Genomic DNA, 17,049 nt, shown 5'->3' with positions numbered 1-17,049 from the left:
AGTGACACCACGGCTTCCCCACCTTGGGTCCATGGCAGGCATCACCAATAACTGATCACGGCCATATTTCCTAATGGCCTCAAGGCAGCGTGATAACCCTTCCGAACAAAGCTTTCCAAGCAGTCTCTACCAATTTATCAGAGTGGTCCTGTGAAAAATCTTATAGGCTATTCCTGATTCAAGTCCAATGGATGAGGAAACTCAGATCCAAACAGGAACCAGATGAACAACTTGCCCAGGGTCTTAGCAAAACTGAGACCAGCTGGGCCCTGGCACAGCATTCCTGACCTCCAGCCTAAGGCGTGTATTGCTCCAGCATCCCACCCAAAATGGAGGTCTGAAAAGCATTTACTGACAACAATAATGCCAGTTTCCTCTGCCTCTGGCATAATTTACCCTTCACATTTGGGGATCTAAGGGAGAGTAGGATTGGAAGAAACCAATGAAACTTCAACAAGAAAGGCCAAGGGCAACTGTCAAGTAATAAGAGCATGGAACTTTTTTTTTTTTTTCCAAAAAGCACAAGAAAGCCACACAGGATCAGTCCCATGTTCTCTCAAGTACATGCACCACCTTGGATTGGCATACAGGGTTTGTGGTTTGCCCTTTATGCTGCTCCATCAAAAAGTTAAAGCTGAATCCTGAGTATGACTGTGCTCCAGCACAAAATGTATCAAAGCTTTCTTATAATCATTATTGTTTCTCATTACTTGAGTGAAGAGACCTGTACATTCACATCATGGGTAAAGCCTTATGGCTTTGTCCTACAACAACCTATCTTTACATCTCAACGGATAGCTCTGAGACTTAGTGAGCCTGCCAACATCCAGGTCATAAGGGGTTAGGAGGGACTCAGACGTGAAAGTCAGTCATTCAGTATACAAATGAGCCACTTTACAAAAACGGTGTTCACCCGAAAGGAAATTAAATAGAAAGCAAAATACGAAAACATTAATGGAAATGCAAATTAAGTTCAGCTCAAAAGTACAGCTCAAAAAATTGAACGCAGCATCATCTACCCTCCATATTTAAGGACTGAACAAAAATGGATTGTTGTTACTTTTACTGATGTAATGAGAATATCGTTTTGTTTTTTAAAGTCCTTATCTGTGAGATAGAAGTATCACTTACCAGTGAAATGGGCTTTGCTTTACAATATCCTAGCAAAGGAAAAAACCCAAATGGTGTGAGAACAGATGAAAGAAAAATGGCATAGCGATGCTAACTGCTGAAGCCAGGTGACAGGTATGTGGGGATCGATTTCACTATTACTTCATCGTGTGTATGAAAATTTCCATAGTTAATGGTAACAAACAGTTTTATTTATTGAATCAGCCAGGAAGTCAATACACACACTTCGATGTTGGGGTGGTGAGTGTGGCAGGTGGGGTGGTCCCCCATTTGCACTGCACCCACGGCAGGATTTCAGTTACGTCTGGTAAGAATGGAGTGGGGGTGGGATGGGAGTAGTCAAGGTTTCCCAGGGCCTGAGGAGTCTTCGAAGAGAAGGAAGGTCACTCTAAAGGAAGAGGAAGTTAAGCAAACAACCCTGATTCAGTTGGAAAGCCCTAGTCCTTGAAGAGGTGGCTATGACACCATCACTGCCATTTGGACTTGTCTTCCAGACCAGCTCTCTCTGGACTCATGTCTAGGTCCAATGAGGCAGGGTGGAGAGTAAGTAAAAATGGAAAGAGCTAATCCATCAACCTCTCTGGGGCACAAGACCCATAGCTAACTGACCCATCAAACAGAGAGTAATGCAGAGGCCAGGCAGGCAGCCCACCTGCCTTCTCCACAGACCACCCACCAGCTCTGGGATCTCAAGGCCCCCTGGACACTAGAAGTTGTGGTATTGTCCCTGCTCTCATCTACTACATTGGGCCACAGAGTGGCCCTCAGCCAGTAATAGGGTAATGTGCAACACAGTAGGATGTGACTAGTTCTTTGAAGATACACCATAAGGAGGAAGACAAAAACCTCAAGTACTTGTTGATGTCAGAGGCATTCTCACAGATCAAGTCCAGAAAAACAGAACAGAAGCTGGTCACTAGTACAGCAAGGATAGTCATTTTGGGATAAATATAGCAGGTCTTCTCGTGTCTGCCCAGGAGAGACGGGGGATACCCTAAAGGGTCTTGGCAGGAGCCACAGCTGAGAGAACAGGCTCAGATACAACATCCCCTAAGTCTTTCTTGTCTGTGTGAATGGCTGAGACTGGAAGGAGGGGTAAAATAACCAGGAGGACCCTCTCTCCATGGATGGTAGCATCAGTATTTGCCATCACTGCAATGTACTGCCTGCATCACTTACTGAGTGACTCAGTAGAGAAGGTGGCTCTAATCCACCAGGTCCTACAGTGAGGACCAGGAGGGGCTGAGGATGCACCTGGGGTAAATACATCCTAGAAGGGAGACAGGACAATTCTGAGACCAGCATGGTGGAGTCACAAACCAATGCCCCCCTTTACCCCCAATATATTCACATCTGAGCCCTCTGTCATGGGGGAGGTAACAAAAAAGTGGAAACTCTGGTTTCCTGGACGTCAGAAGTACTGCTTTGGGATAGACACACCCTTCCACCCCAGTCCCCGCAAAATATAACAGAGAAAGTGAGGCATTTTCTTCTGTGGCATCATACGCCAGCAAGTGGCTTGGACACCTTAAGGGTTCAGATGCATCATGGACAACAGCTCCAAGGGGCAGTCTGTGTGGCTATGGTACCTCTAGTGTGTTTGGAGGGAAAGGTCTGGAAGGGAAGAGCCAAGTACCAAGGACACTGTGTGGTTGGTTGGAGAATTTATGAATATATAAGAACACCCTCCACGCCCTGCCTACCACAGACACCTCCCTGAAATAACCAGGGAGATACAGAGGGGTCCACAGCAGTGACAGGTGAGAGCATACTCTCTGTCAGCAAGGGAACAGTGAAACTGGCAGATTCATACACTACTGGCATTAAAGTTAGCTTGATTCCCTCAAAAGCTATCTGGCAATTTGTTACAAGGGTCATAAATATATCTGTTCTTGCTCCCAGAGCTATATCCTGAGGAAAGAAACCTAAGAAGGAAAAGCTTCTAGGCATGAACAGGTAGTATCATAATTTAAAGCAGGGGTAACATAAATATCCAATGGGGAATGTTTAATTGAATCACACATATTCATCTTAGTGGAACATCAGGACATTTTACAAGGATAGATTTCTTTTTCTTTTTTTTTTTAATTTTCAAAGTGTTTATTTATTTTTGAAAGATAGAGACAGAGCACGAGCCAGGGAGGGAGAGAGAGAGAGAGAGGGAGACACGGAATCCAAAGCAGGCTCCAGCTCTGAGCTGTCAGCACAGAGCCTGACGCGAGGCCTGAACTCACAAACCGTAAGATCATGACCTGAGCTGAAGTCAGACGCTTAACCAACTGAACCACCCAGGCACCACTACAAGGGTAAATTTCAAGACTTTCCAGCAACATGGAAAAACGTACACCTCCAAAACCTGCATTTAAAAAGTGGATATCAAAACAGTTCCCTCACCATGACTAACTGTATAAAAATATGAGCGCATCAAGACAAAGGCGAAAAGCGATGCATAGAGCAATAGTGGATGCTTTTGTGGTATTCTGACCAGGGCAGGTCTGCGTCCTACGTTTCCCAAACCTTCCAATAAACTGATCTAGGATCTTTAAAATGTAATAAGGGAAATACTCCTAGAAATGTCAAAGATAACCCATAAAATAATGAAACAAAGATCACCAGGCAGTAGCAGACTAAAGAGTTTAGGGATCAGGCTTCCTCTTTAGGTGCATGATTACGTGAGCAGGGAAACGGAGGATGGCTCAGAGCTCTCAGGTCCCGCGGGCTCCGGGGTCCACAACCCTTGCCTACACACACTGTGAGCAGAGCTGGAAGATGGCAAGCTTTGATGGAGGGGCAACAGCCCTTCTGCTCCTTCAGGGGAGACTTCCCAGAAGAGCGACCTGGCCCCTGGGGCAGAGGGCAGCGAGGGCTGAGGGGACAGCCCTGTGTGAGCAGAGAGGGCAAGAGCCCCCAAGGAAGTTTAGAGGGCAGGGCCTACAAACGAGCCAAGGCCTGCTTCCTTCCCGTACTCCCGCACCGTCCCCCGTGGAGGGGATGGGACTCACCACTCAGGGTGGACGTGGTGTTCTCCAGGGCCTGGCACACAGCCAATAGAAGACCTGTGTGGGGAGAAGAGAGGAAAGGTAAGAGTCTGCTCAGCAAAACCCTTTCAGGACTCAAGGGCAGGCCACTAGAAAGGTAAAGACCAGCGAGTTTTACAAAGTGGCCAAAAGGCAGGCCTGGCTACATAGCTTGGGGGGCTCAGCGCAAAATGAAAATGTGGGTCCCTTATTCAAAAAGCAGGAAAAAAACTGCCATTAAAGGTACTCAATATAAAGCCTTTTCCTTCCTTCCATGGTCTCTGTCCACCTGTTCTGGTATTTGTTTGTTTGTTTTTTAATACCATGTAGTTTTTTTTTTTATTGTGGTGAAGCACACAACATTTACTATTACAGGGCGCCTGGGTGGCTTAGTCGGTTAAGCACCCGACTTTCGCTTAGGTCATGATCTCGCGGTTCGTGGGTTCAAGCCCCGTGTCGGGCTCTGTGCTGACTGCCAGCTCAGAGCCTGGAGCCTGTTTCAGAGTCTGTGTCTCCCTCTCTCTCTGACCCTCCCGTGCTCACGCTGTCTCTCTCTCCTAGAAATAAATAAAAAAATATTAAAAAAAAAAAAAGAACATTTACGATTGCAATCACTTTCAGGCATATGGTTCAGTGACATTAAGTACATTCATGCTGTGCATGTCACGATGGTCTCTTTGCTATTTATGCCCATCTCTCTTTTTGAGAGTTCTTGCAGGCTGAGCACAGCACCTCACAGGCATGTGGGGGCCCTGGTGACAAGTGAGTGAATGCACAGGCGACAACCCACTGCTGGGTTCCCTTCTTGCCAGAAGCTAGATGGATGTGCTGTGACCCAGCTGGGGCAGGGCAATCTAGGGTCTTTCTTCTTCTCAGGGACCCCAACTGAAGCAGACAGCTGATCCCTGAGGCTATTACAGCCTCTGTGGTCAGAACGCATCAGGTACCTCGACCAAGGTGGGGCAGACCCTTGCCCCTATCTAGTCACCCACTGAACATGCCGTGGAGCTGCCAGCCCAGGGTGGGGACAGCTGCCACCATGTCCGGTCCCAAGATGCCATGGGGTACATGTACCTAACACCAACTTTTCTTGTGTCCAGGCCCAATGGGGCAGAGTGTGGCAGGGGTGAGAACCCACTGAGGGGCACTAGATGGTAGTTGCTAGGATCAACTTGGGCCAAGGCTCCAAGTCCCCAGGACACACTCCATTGTCTCACTGGAGTTCACTTACAGACTATAAAGTTGACGATAAAACTACTGAGAATTTCAAGACTACAGGTGCACAGCACTAACCTCCAAGCACAGGCCCATCTGAGCATGGGGCTGCGTGAGACTACACAGGTCACACACCCATAAATCTGCCCCTGCTAGTAGATGAACTTATGTGCCCTCACGTCACAGTACCAGAAGTTTCTGGAAACAGCAGCAAAGTTCCAATGAAGAAGGAACCTCTTGGGGGTTATGCAATCAGCATGAACTAAATTAAAATGACTTCCTAAAACTTAAAGGCAAAAAGATGCCATGGCGGCCCCACACAGGCTGGTTAGCCTGGAAGGCAGCTGGACCAAGTCAGCACAGAAAATAAGTAGGGTTCTGTGCTATCACCGCTCCACTGCACAAGACTAGCCCAAGCCCCTGCTATGCATGTTGTGAGGACTCCTCTCCCCTTGTCAGTCGGGGCAGAGAAACAGAAGGCCTGGACTCTCAGGCGAGAAAGATATTCGTAACAGGTAAAGCAATCATGCTCATGACTTTCCTATAGGCCTTTGAAAGAAGAAACGTCATAAAAACTTCAGACTCCTTTACCTGGAGGCCTGGCAGGGATTTCCCAAGTACTGCTACAGTGTCCTGGAATCAGATATTTGGGTAGAGGAGGGGCAGGGGGCAAGGAGAGAACGGGAGTAAAATCAAATGCCTTCCCCGTGCAATTCTTTCTTGCTGCTCATTTTGGAAGCACAGCTCTTAGGGTTCCTCTGGACATATTTAAACAGTAAAGTCTGTAATCCACACACCAAGCATCAAAGTGAGGCATTCCTGCCAAGGCCAGGGAAGGTTTTAGAGGTTCCACACTGCCAGCTGGGGACCTGCCACGATCTGACTCTGCTGGTATTGCCACAAACCACTCTGGGCCAAGGTCAGCCAGTGACCCAGAGTAACATAAAGGACATGGGAATTCTTTGCATACCTCTGAGGAAGCATCGCTGGCCTATTGCAAACTGTCCCTGAACTTCCCAGCCTCCCTCCCTGGCCCCATATCCTGCTGGTCATCGATAGCAGAGCCAGTACTGTTTCTGGTCTCCATATCCATCTCTGCTAGAGCAAAACCATGATAGGAAAGCAAATACTGTACAGATGCAGCCAGGACGGAGCAGAGAGGGACACCGACTCTCTGGTGTACGTGGGGCAGCCACCACCCCAGCTGTGGGGCAAGTTACTCCATCCACTCGGTCCCCCACCCATAAACGATCAGCTGCCCAACTCTTACAAAGGCGTTCTGGGGATGAAGTGGAGTTTGCAAAAACCACCATGTTCCACAGATGAGAGACACTGAGTTTTTACTCATAATTTGAGCAACACAGAGAAGAACAGTTGCGTTCTATACCCTCAAAGTCCCCCAGTAAACTGCTTAATGCCCTGAGTGTCTCTCTGCACTCTCCATTCAGGCACAACTTCTGGTGATGAGAGATGAGGCCTCTGCTTTCCCAAGGGTCCCAGACCAGACCGGGTACAGCTTCTGTGCTATCTTATTGCGTCCGTGATCTAGGCACCTCCCAGCCTCCCTGCCATCTGGTTCAGCCTCTGGAAACACACGGTTTTACAGGTGAGGAAACTGAGGCTTACAGAGGTTAAGAATTTGCCCAAGCTCCTGCAGTCAAGTTCAAGTCTGTCCCACGCCCATGCCCGAGACAGTGTTTAATCATCACACCACTCAGCAGCCCTCTAACCACAGTCTGTCGTGAAACACTCGTGGGTGTGTACTCACCAGCTACAACCCCCAAATGCACAACAGATTTGGCAGACCCAGCAGAGAAGCTTGACACCTGCCTTCTGGAGGCAGTCCCTCAATCCCCCCACACCCCGATCTGAGCAAGGTCTGCTGAGCACCAGGGTGTGAACACCCATACCCCCTGCTGCCTAGTCCGTGTAAGCCCAGGCACCCAGACTGTCGGGCCCTGTGGCTGTGCTTGGAAAACCTGGGCTGTGTGAAGGCCTTCCAGAAACATGTGGCCCTGGAAGGCTCCGAGGCTCATGAGAAACACAGGAAATCCTTCCCTGGGGCACCTGTGTGGGGACAGTACAGGTGCCACACGCAGTGGCTCCAGGAAGACAGCACCGAGTTCAGGTGGAGGCTTGGAGGCTGTAGACACTGGCTCCCCTCGCCTGCCACAAGGTCCCCCAGCAGCCTCCCTTGGAGGCAGGAATCCCTTCTGGCCTGCTCTTGCCAGCATATTTCTGCTAAAATAGCTCCAAACAGAGGAATCCCTGGATTGTGGACTCCAAAAAAGAAAAAAATAAGGGGAAGAAGGGCGGTAAGATAAAACCTATGAGGGGCATCTGGGTGGCTCAGTAGGTTAAGCATCCGACTTCATCTCAGGTCATGATCTCACGGTTCGTGGGATTGAGCCTTGCGTTGGGCTCTGTGCGGACAGCTAGCTCAGAGCCTGGAGCCTGCTTCAGATTCTGTATCTCCCTCTCTCTCTGACCCTCCCCTGCTCACGCTGTCTCTCTCTCAGAAAGAAATAAAACATTAAAAAAAAAACAACCCTATGAAAGCTAATCCCCAACTCAAAGTAGAAACTCAGGCCTGCCCTCGGTGCCGTGCTTATAATTCAGCTGTCGGGAGCATAAAGAAAAGTTTCCAATAGAAAGAATGCCAAAAAAAGAGGTTAGCCTTTTTATCTTGTGAATTCACAGACTGAAGCCACCTTGAAGCCCATCCACTGATGTATCAATGGCAAATGCTTTCAGAGGTGCTGGGTCCCTGTCTCCCCTGGGCCACAGAGCAGCATCCCCCCCACCCCAGCCCCTCAATGCAGCCCCTAACTAATGCATGGGACTGGGCCCCAGGCTGGGCCTTTAGCGCAGGACACCCTCTATCCTCTCCCACCTGTCAGCCTTGTGACCACCTCCCTCTGTGGATACTCAGCTCTAGTGCCTAGATCTGGGAGAAGTAGCCTCAGGCTCTGACTTCTGTGACAGCCCCTATTTGCTTCCAGGCTCCGGCCTATTCCACTGTTTGGATCAGTTTTCCCCCTACTACACCCCTGCCCTGCCCTAGAAAATCCAGAGTTCCATATCTCAAGCAGCTTTAGATCCCATAAGCCAGGCTGCCTGAGTGAAGGGGTGAAGGTGAGGTGGTGGTGTCAGGGAGATGTGGAGAGGATGGAGAGAGGCTGCAGGAGGTCCTTTGGATAAAGGGCACTCTGGATTTAAAGGAGGCTCTGAGAAAAGACCTATAGGTAAAGAAACAATGCAGGAGGGAGAGAGAGGCAGGAGGGAGTATGGGTGCTTGGTGGGGGTGTGTCAGGATCTCCCCTTCCTCTCCTACAACACTCGGGGCTGGAAGGTCATAAGGGACACAGCCAGGAGCTCAGGAAGTGGTGGGCGGTACCTAGAGCATCCTGCAGTTCAGCATGAGGTCTATAGGGCCACGCACGGGGCAATCGTGTGGGCACAAAAATCTGTGTAAATGGGTCACACAGTACCCAGGGCCCCCTGGTATAGCTTCTAAGTCTTCTTCCCACATAATTTACATCCCAACATCTAAATTTTACCTGCAATCACAGCAGGATTTTAACCGCATAGCAAAAACTGCAATATTGTATGACTTCATCAGTATTTTTAAATGCAAAAGGTTTTGATCCAGGTGAAGATGCTGGTTTCAGGATAAGAACCAATTAGGAAGAAAAAAAAAAAAAAAAGAACACACTGCAGGTAGGGACAGGGGGAAAGCTGGTGGGACCAGGAGACCAAGAGTCTGCTCCTGGAGAGAATATTCATATAGGTCATAGCAGACAGCAGCCACATGGCATTCCCCCACTGCCCGGGTGTGGGAGGGATGGACCTCAGAGAGTCCACGGTTTCTCTCCATGGAAGAGGCGACAATTCACATTTGCCACTGCTTATAGAGACACCAGTGACAGTGGCTTCAGAGGATGTCAGGAAAGCTGCAGAGGAATCCGTGGAAGAACTGGCCAGACAGGATTAGGAATACTCTGGGGATAGCAGGAGAGTTTAGAAATGTGTGACACGAGAATGAATCACCATGGGCAGACGGGCTTATGGGACAGAGGGCTCTTTCTTTTACCATTCCAGCATCTGGAACACTGCTTTTAAAATACAAGCTGGACCCTGCTACTCAAGGAGACAGCCTTACAGAGAAATTATTTGAAAAAGTTAGTGTCGTGTCTCAGGTGGCAGGTCCTGGTGCACATGAAAGAAAATCCACTATGCCAGGGAGGGGGCAGCTTTCGGTTACAAACCCATACAGGAGAGGTCCTGGCTCCTTTGCCCAAACACGGCCATGACATGAAACAAGTTAATCAGGAAGAAGTTTCTATGCCAGTGGCAGGTGGTGGAGGGAAAATTACTGGAGCTTGATTGGTCTCCCAAGCTCCCTCTTCACATGATTCAGTCATGATTATCACTGTGGCTGACAGCATTAGTAATAGTAATAGCAGCAACATTTGCTTGAGCACTTACTACGTGCCCTGCATAGTCTCATTCAGTACTCAAAGCAAGTCTGAGGAGGTAGGTTCTATCAGGCTCCCATTTTGGAGGGAAGACAGTAGAGGTACAGGAGATTAAGTAACCTGCCCAAGGTCACCTAGCTTAGTAGTGGCAGATGTTGCAAGCTCCTATCACAGTTGGCCCCACTTTGCTCTGCTTATATTGTGAAGCACAGAGAACACAGACATGCTAGAAAAGACCACCTCCTCCTCTTTTTTTTATCCTGCATAGAAGCCAGGTACGTATCGTTACCTAGGGAACACAGGCTAACAGGGAGCCCAGAGACTAGGGTGAGCTATGAATGTGGTCACCTTTAGCAAGTCACTTCACCTCTCTCAATCTTAGGCTCTTTATCTTTAAATGACAGAGTTGGTCCAGAATATCTGCCCATTCCATAAATTCCAGGCATCTGTGAAGACACAGGGCTGTCCATCTTCTTCAATATCTAGCTGGGGGGAAGAGGGCACACTGGCTTTAGTCCAACACTTTGTAGGTAGATCCCTGCCCTAAAGAAGGACCAGACAAAGAAAAGGATTTGTGTTCTTGTCTCAGTGAGTGAACTGGGTTTATGGTAATTTTGTCCTTCAATTTAGCATGGCATTTACATCAAGTATCAGAAGATGGATGAGACCCTAAATCTAATCCTAAACAAGTACTTTCTATCCCTACATTTTCAAAACAATCTTAATAATATACTCCAGGCTCACCATCCACAAGGGAATGCAAAGCACTTGGGTCGGTGAGCTTGGGACCAGGCTGCCCTTCCTGATGACCACAAGTGGCAAAGTCCACCCTAATGAAGCTAAGGCAATACCTCATGATTATGACATCGTGGAAGATAAGCCAGTGTTACCTGCATGCTCATAGGTATTTTCCATAACCATCTCAATATACCTGCAGATGGAAAAAACCAAAGTATTCCGAATGAACCTTCAGGATTAGGGAGGAAGAGGTGAGCAGATGGGTGCCCAGACTGACTTTTCTAATTCTGACTCAGGGTCTGTTATGGCAGAGCAGAAAGGAGCCTTGCTTTCAGGACTCGGTGCAAATCCTAGATCTACCACTCCTACCTGTGAGACTTCAGGTATGTTATCTAACCTTGCTGAGCTTTGGCAGATCCTCATTCATAAATAAGGATAACTGCACATGGCCATTGCAAGGATTAAATAAAATAAAATGGAGTATACAAAGTCAGAAAAAAAAAATAGAACCTTCCAAACTAAAGCAAAGAGGCAGAGGAGTACAGGCTGCCAAAGGCACCATGCTGATCACATGTCTTCATAGACACTTCCCCAGCTGCCGTGCCCTAAGCACCCTGACCACTCTCCAGAAGCCTGTACCTCAAACCATGTGTTCAAAAATAAACTCGTCTCATCCCTGACCTGTTCCACCTCCACCTGGCTTCTGGGCGGGACTGAGGACCCGACAGACATCGTTCACCCCTCCCTCCCCTTTACTCCATATTCAAGCCAAGGCCTCCTACACAACCCACCTCCACATTGTCCGTCTCATCCGTCACCCCCCACCCCCACCCCTGTCCCTACTACCAATGCCCCCAATTCAGGCTTCATCATCCCTCCTGGGCTATCATAATAGTTGCCTAACTGGTTTGCCTGCCAACAGATTTTTTTTTTTTTTTTTTTTACCTTTGCTCTTGCTGCCAGAGTGAGCTTCCTGAAACACTTGCTGGGCCATAGCACTTTTTTCCTCTAAACTTCCTGCGGGCTCCCCACTCAGAGAACCTAGTCTGAAGTCCTGAGCAGAGATGTAAGGTGCAGAACCTGGTCCCAAACCCCATTTCTACCTGCTTCCTCCTGCCCACTCTCTGGACATATGGACTCCAGCTGCCTGTCACTGACTCCCTTTTACCCTCTGCACGACCTGCCCTCACTCGGCTCGGTGCCGTGGGCTCATGCTACCGGAGTCCGGACTCCAGTCCTCGTGGCTCAGTGATATTTGCTTAATAGCCTGAGCCTTAGTTTTCTTTGCTGTGAAAAGAGATAAAGATATCCCTCTCCTGTACAGGGTTGTAAAGATTAAATGGAGGGGCTGTGGGGGACACAGAAAATGTGGAGGGTACTGAATGGCACATAATAAACACCCAACACACGGCAGCTGTCACTGAGAGATGCTATGAATATTTTAATCTCTCAAGTTGGCATGCTCCTTCCTCCACTCAAGGAAGTCAAATTCACCTCTCAAATCCCCGCCCAAATGTCAGAAATAATCATTTCTTTTTCAGAGCAGTCCTTATCTGATTCTGCCTTGTTTTGGAAGTGTTTTCACTTTTTCATCTCCCATCCGGTGCAGCCAGAAACCATACATTGCTCATCTCTACCCTCACAGTGAGCACCATGCCTTGCACCTAGTTAGGTTTTTAAAAAATGTTTATTATTTTTTAATATTTATTTTTGAGAGAGAGAGACAGAACATGAGCAGGGCAGGGCAGAGAGGGAGACACAGAATCTGAAACAGGCTCCAGGCTCTGAACTGTTCGCATAGAGACCGACATGGGGCTCCAGCTCAGGAACTGTGAGATCATGACCTGAGCCCAAGTCAGAGGCTGAACCGACTAAGCCACCCAGGCACCCCACACCTAGTTAGGTTTTTGACACATGTGTGTTGAAGTGAATTTTTCTAAGAGGTTACCAGCTTGAAAACAGAGTTACAGGGGATGTGAGTGTTGAGTGTGGAGGGGAAATGGGAAAACAAGCTGATCGGGAAAACAATTCCTTCCTCACTTCTATGTGGACCATCCAGAGCTACAGCTCTCAGTCTTGGTTGTGATCCTGATTTCAGCAGAGATGAAGAACTCCTGAAACCTGGCAAGCACGCATGCATGCATTCACTCAGGAATGCTTGCTGAGCACCAGTACATGGCAGACACCACTCCAAGTGCTGCAGACAAAGAAAAGGACTAAAAGTCTCTTCTCTTATAGTGTCTGCAACATATCCTTCCTGTGAGAAATAATCCTTCCAATTCTTGGCAACCACTCTCACTGAACTACATTATAAATGTCTAACTGCTCCATCAATTGTGGGAGGCGAGTTAAAGTGTGTCTTCAATTTCAATAACAGTGTGAACCAGCCTCAGCAGAGGAAGAGCGGGGAGTGTCATCCTTCTCCTGAGCCTGGAGCGAGTATCCTGAACCTGCATGCCAAGATGGCCCTGACGTGCTTGGTCACCCGATGACATCACCCTGGAAACATCTATTTTCACATCCTTAACTCATTTTGTGGGCTTTTACTGAAAACTTGATGAGAAAACAGGAAGCCTTGCACCTATGACCCCATGGAGGAAGGCACAGAATCAGCAGGGGGTACAGAGCCCAGAGAATGGCTTGGAGCAGCAGGATGGCCAGCCCAACAAGTGTTTGCTGAGCACGACACACCCAGGGGCTCTTTGAGCAAAGGCAGGACTTGCCATAGGGACTTTGCAGTCTGGAGGAGGAGACACAGTGAAGCAAACACACTTACCTGTGTTCTGCAAGTATCTCTCATGCTCCCTGTTCAAGCCCTTTGTTCCACCTAAATGTGTCCACCTGGTTTGGGTATCCTAAATACACTCATTCTTTCCTGCTGCCCTGGCCTCTTCCACCCAGCCTTCTGGGCCCACTAGACCCCACCATCCTCCACAGCGCCCTCTGGACCTCTCGGGCAGGCAGGCATACCCTCTCCTTCCACACACCCCCTACCCCCACCCCAACCCCCCGTCAGTCCCATCAGTCAGCACCGGGTGGGTACGGAGCCCAGAGCAGCCAGTCACAAGGGCTGACTCCCTCACTCTCCCTCTCTCAGCCCAGACCTCATTTCCCACCATCTCTGATTTAACCTTTCTTCCCCTACTTCAAGGGACAAATGCGAATACTTGCAAAATGCTTTGAGCTCTTTCTAGTCAAGATCTTTATTGATGTCCAGGAGTGACCCCCGCATGCACAGGCATCAGAGAAGCAAGGTAGCTCTGAAAGGTGATGTGTGCTCTTCCTAACTTTGGGAAGGGATGAAAAAGAAATAAAGGACCAAACAAAAGAAAAGACACAGAGAGCCTCACAGGAGGATGTGGAGGCGGCCTGTTGAGGTACCTTTGTTTCTAAGGTCTGGTAGGTGATATCACACCTCACACTGCTCTGCGGACATCTTCCTTTTCTAACCCCTCCCCACCCCCGAAGCCTCTTAGCACATGTGGCCACAGATATGGTGGTGAAGAGGACCCGCTCCTCTGAAGCAAAGAGCATACAGGGCCAAATATCTTTATCAAAGATCAGTTAACCAGGATGCACGAAGCATCTCCTTTGGGTGGGAAAAGCCCTGTGCCTATTCCCACCCACACAAATCTATGCCACGTCCTTTTTTCAGTTGGGAGGAAGCAGTCATTTTTGGGGAGAGTCAAAGCCTTAGCAAAGACCGGGGTACTGAGTCAGAGTCCCTCTCTGGCTGGCCCGCTCCCATGCTGGCTGGCGGGGGGGGGGGGGGCCCTCCAGGGACTGCAGGGTAGCAGGGCGAGGATCCTGGAGCCCTCCCGAGCCGGCTGGAGATCTCTGGCTGCTGAATCAACAACAGGCTCAACCAGGGCCAAGCTCTAAGCTTGCAAGGAGCTGTGTCAAGCTGAGGCGCTTGGAAACCTTGCGCCAGCTGACCAACATCGACATGGGGCATCAGAGTGGCTGTGGAGAGGGTCATGTTTGATGTTCCCAGAGTCCCACAGGAAAGGAGTAGAGGACTGGGCTAGAGACCAGGCCAGGATGAAACAGCAGATGCACTGGCTCTATCTGCCGGGCTTAGTACCCTAGGACCAGATGAGCCGAGACCTCACTGCTAGGAAATCCAGAAATCAAATGCCAGCTCTGGAAGAGGCTGCTGGGAAGGGAAGCCCCCTTCCCCTTCACAGAGGCCCATGGCCACGTCTCAGTTTCCCCGGGCCTTGTGGCCCCAGAGTGGCCATCCTCCAGGCCAAGGGTCAGCAGTAGCTCTGCCTGTACCTCAGACCAGTAGAGTTAGCCTCTTAGAAGTCCCAACAAAGCCAGAGCAATCCTTCAGCTATGTCACAGCAATATGCACACACCATTCACAGCAAGTGGCCTCGAAGCAGGCTATGTGCTGGGAGGAGATAAAAAATAAGCAATCCCTGAACTCTGGCCCATTTCTTCCATGGGAATAGCTTGATGGTGACAAACTCATCCCTTCCCACTGTTTTGCTCAGGACACCCCTAGAACCACCCTGCAAAAGGCATTACAATGCTTGGGCCAAGATAAATACCAGTATGAGCAGGAAGAATTTCAGATCAATGGAGCAGCATCCTGGGAAGGGGGTGGTGGACAGAGGGATTAGTGATGCCCCAATCACCACGGTCAGGTTTCCGCTATGCTCTGTGTTCTCAAGGCTGGCCACAGAACACCATTTAGGAGAACTCTCTTGACCTGATGAGGGCTGCTGAGGTACAAACAGAGGAAACAGATTCCCGGAACTACAGATCTTTGAGAATTAAGGGGAAAACACCCTGAAGTTCTTATAACCCTATATTTCTCAACCCACATCACACTGCTGACTGGGAAAATATCTACTTTGCCTTGGGCCCTGGAAGCGAGGGGCAGGAGAAGAGGAAGAGGAGAGAATGAGTGAGAAGGGGCCTGGGTGACAAGTACAGGTGCCAGTGGCTGGAAAGGAGCTGGGCAAGGAGTGGGCAGGAGGTACTGGATTGACCTCCTTGCACTGGGAGACCCTGAGCAGGCCACTCCTACCCCAGGGGTTCTTATCGCTGGCGGTGCCCCGTAGGGTGCCTCTGCAAACCTGTGGGGGTAGTTTCCCACTGTCACAATGACCGGGGCTCACTCCTGGCATTTAGGTAGCAAGAGCAGGGCTGCTACATTGCTACAATGCACAGGATTTTATCCTGCTCCCAGAGCACCCTGTTGAGAAACTGCACCCTAAAAGGGACAGTCCCTTCAACCACAGGACATTCAGCCTCCAAGACATGGGCAAAAGCACCAGAAACTCAGGGGAGATGGAACCACCTGGCAGAAGTGACATGAGTGGGCAGTGTCACTCACCAGAGCCTTGTGAATGGTCTTCAGGAAGCTCACAAGGGGTTTCTGCTTAAATGCCTCCTCTCCTTTAACTGGGGTCTCCCCTTCCCCTTCAGTGATTCCCTCTATTCTTATGTTCATCTGTCTTTCTGTATTAACCTGAAGCATCTGGGTTGCACAATACGAAGACTACCTTAAAGGAACAAGACTGACAAAGCACGAACAGAACCCACTCCCAGTGTTTTAGAGTCGGGGGTCCCACAGAGACTCCCAGAAGCCCTAGGGAAGGAACTGATAGGACTAGGGATGCATCCTTTGGTCTCCCGGCTCACTGCCTCATTGTAGGGCCTCTGATGAACTTCTCTGGCTAATATGTGTTCTTCTGGCCACAAGTAGCGCAGCTGCTCAGCGAATGCCCCCAAAGCACTTAGTCGCATGGAGAAAGTCTTGTCTGCTGCCACGAGATAAACCAGTGAGGAAGAGGGCATGCCTGTCCCCCCGCAGCTCTGGGGTGGAGAGCATCATGTACCTTTTAGTGGTGTCAAGTTCAAGTATTTTAAGGGAGGACCAAAAACCTGGGGAAGACATAGTAGCTCTCCTACGGGGAAATGGGAATGGGGTCTCCCTGCCAGTCCTGCTTCTGCCCCTTTCTCTACTTACGTTTTTGAATTTTTGGAGGGAGAAAAGGGTAGAGATGAGAAGCAAAGGGAAGAGGGAGCAGGGAAAAGAGGGTGTTTTCCACCAGGATGGCTTAGCTCAGACAAGAGTAGAATGACAGAACGTGGGTGGCAGCCTTGCATGTTTGAGTCCCAGGGAAGAGCACAGCAAGAAGAGGGTCTTGATTAATATTCAGTGTATTTCTGAAGCACTGCCTAGAAAAATCAGACCCCTCTAAATGAAAGTGGTGTAGGAACCAAACCTGGCTGATGAGATGATACAGCCACTTTGGAGGACAGTTGGGTGGTTTGTGGCAAAACAAAACATTGTGTCACCATATGGTCCAGCAATAAGCTCCTTGATCTTTACCCAAATGACTGAAAACTTAAGTCCACAGAAAAACTTGCACACACATGTCTGTAGTGGCTTTATTCATAATTGCCAAAACTTTTAAGTAAACAAGAGGTCCTTCAGTAGATGAATGGATAAA

The 17,049-nt window shown here is 49.1% G+C and overlaps 1 protein-coding gene across 2 annotated transcripts in view; it reads right to left on the bottom strand.

Moving 5' to 3' along the window:
* TGFA (transforming growth factor alpha) overlaps positions 1-17,049 on the bottom strand; it is a 109,825-nt gene that overhangs the window by 69,501 nt on the left and 23,275 nt on the right. For both annotated transcript variants that reach the window (XM_039239515.1, XM_039239516.1), the window contains exon 2: positions 4,134-4,187. In XM_039239515.1, the coding sequence (XP_039095446.1) occupies positions 4,134-4,187 (54 nt within the window). The remainder of the gene's footprint in view (positions 1-4,133; positions 4,188-17,049) is intronic.

The sequence above is a fragment of the Hyaena hyaena genome, unplaced genomic scaffold, assembly GCF_003009895.1.
Source record: "Hyaena hyaena isolate Hyena2069 unplaced genomic scaffold, ASM300989v1 scaffold_158, whole genome shotgun sequence".
NCBI classification, from domain to species: Eukaryota; Metazoa; Chordata; class Mammalia; order Carnivora; family Hyaenidae; genus Hyaena; species Hyaena hyaena.
This window is presented reverse-complemented; position numbering and strand designations above follow the sequence as displayed.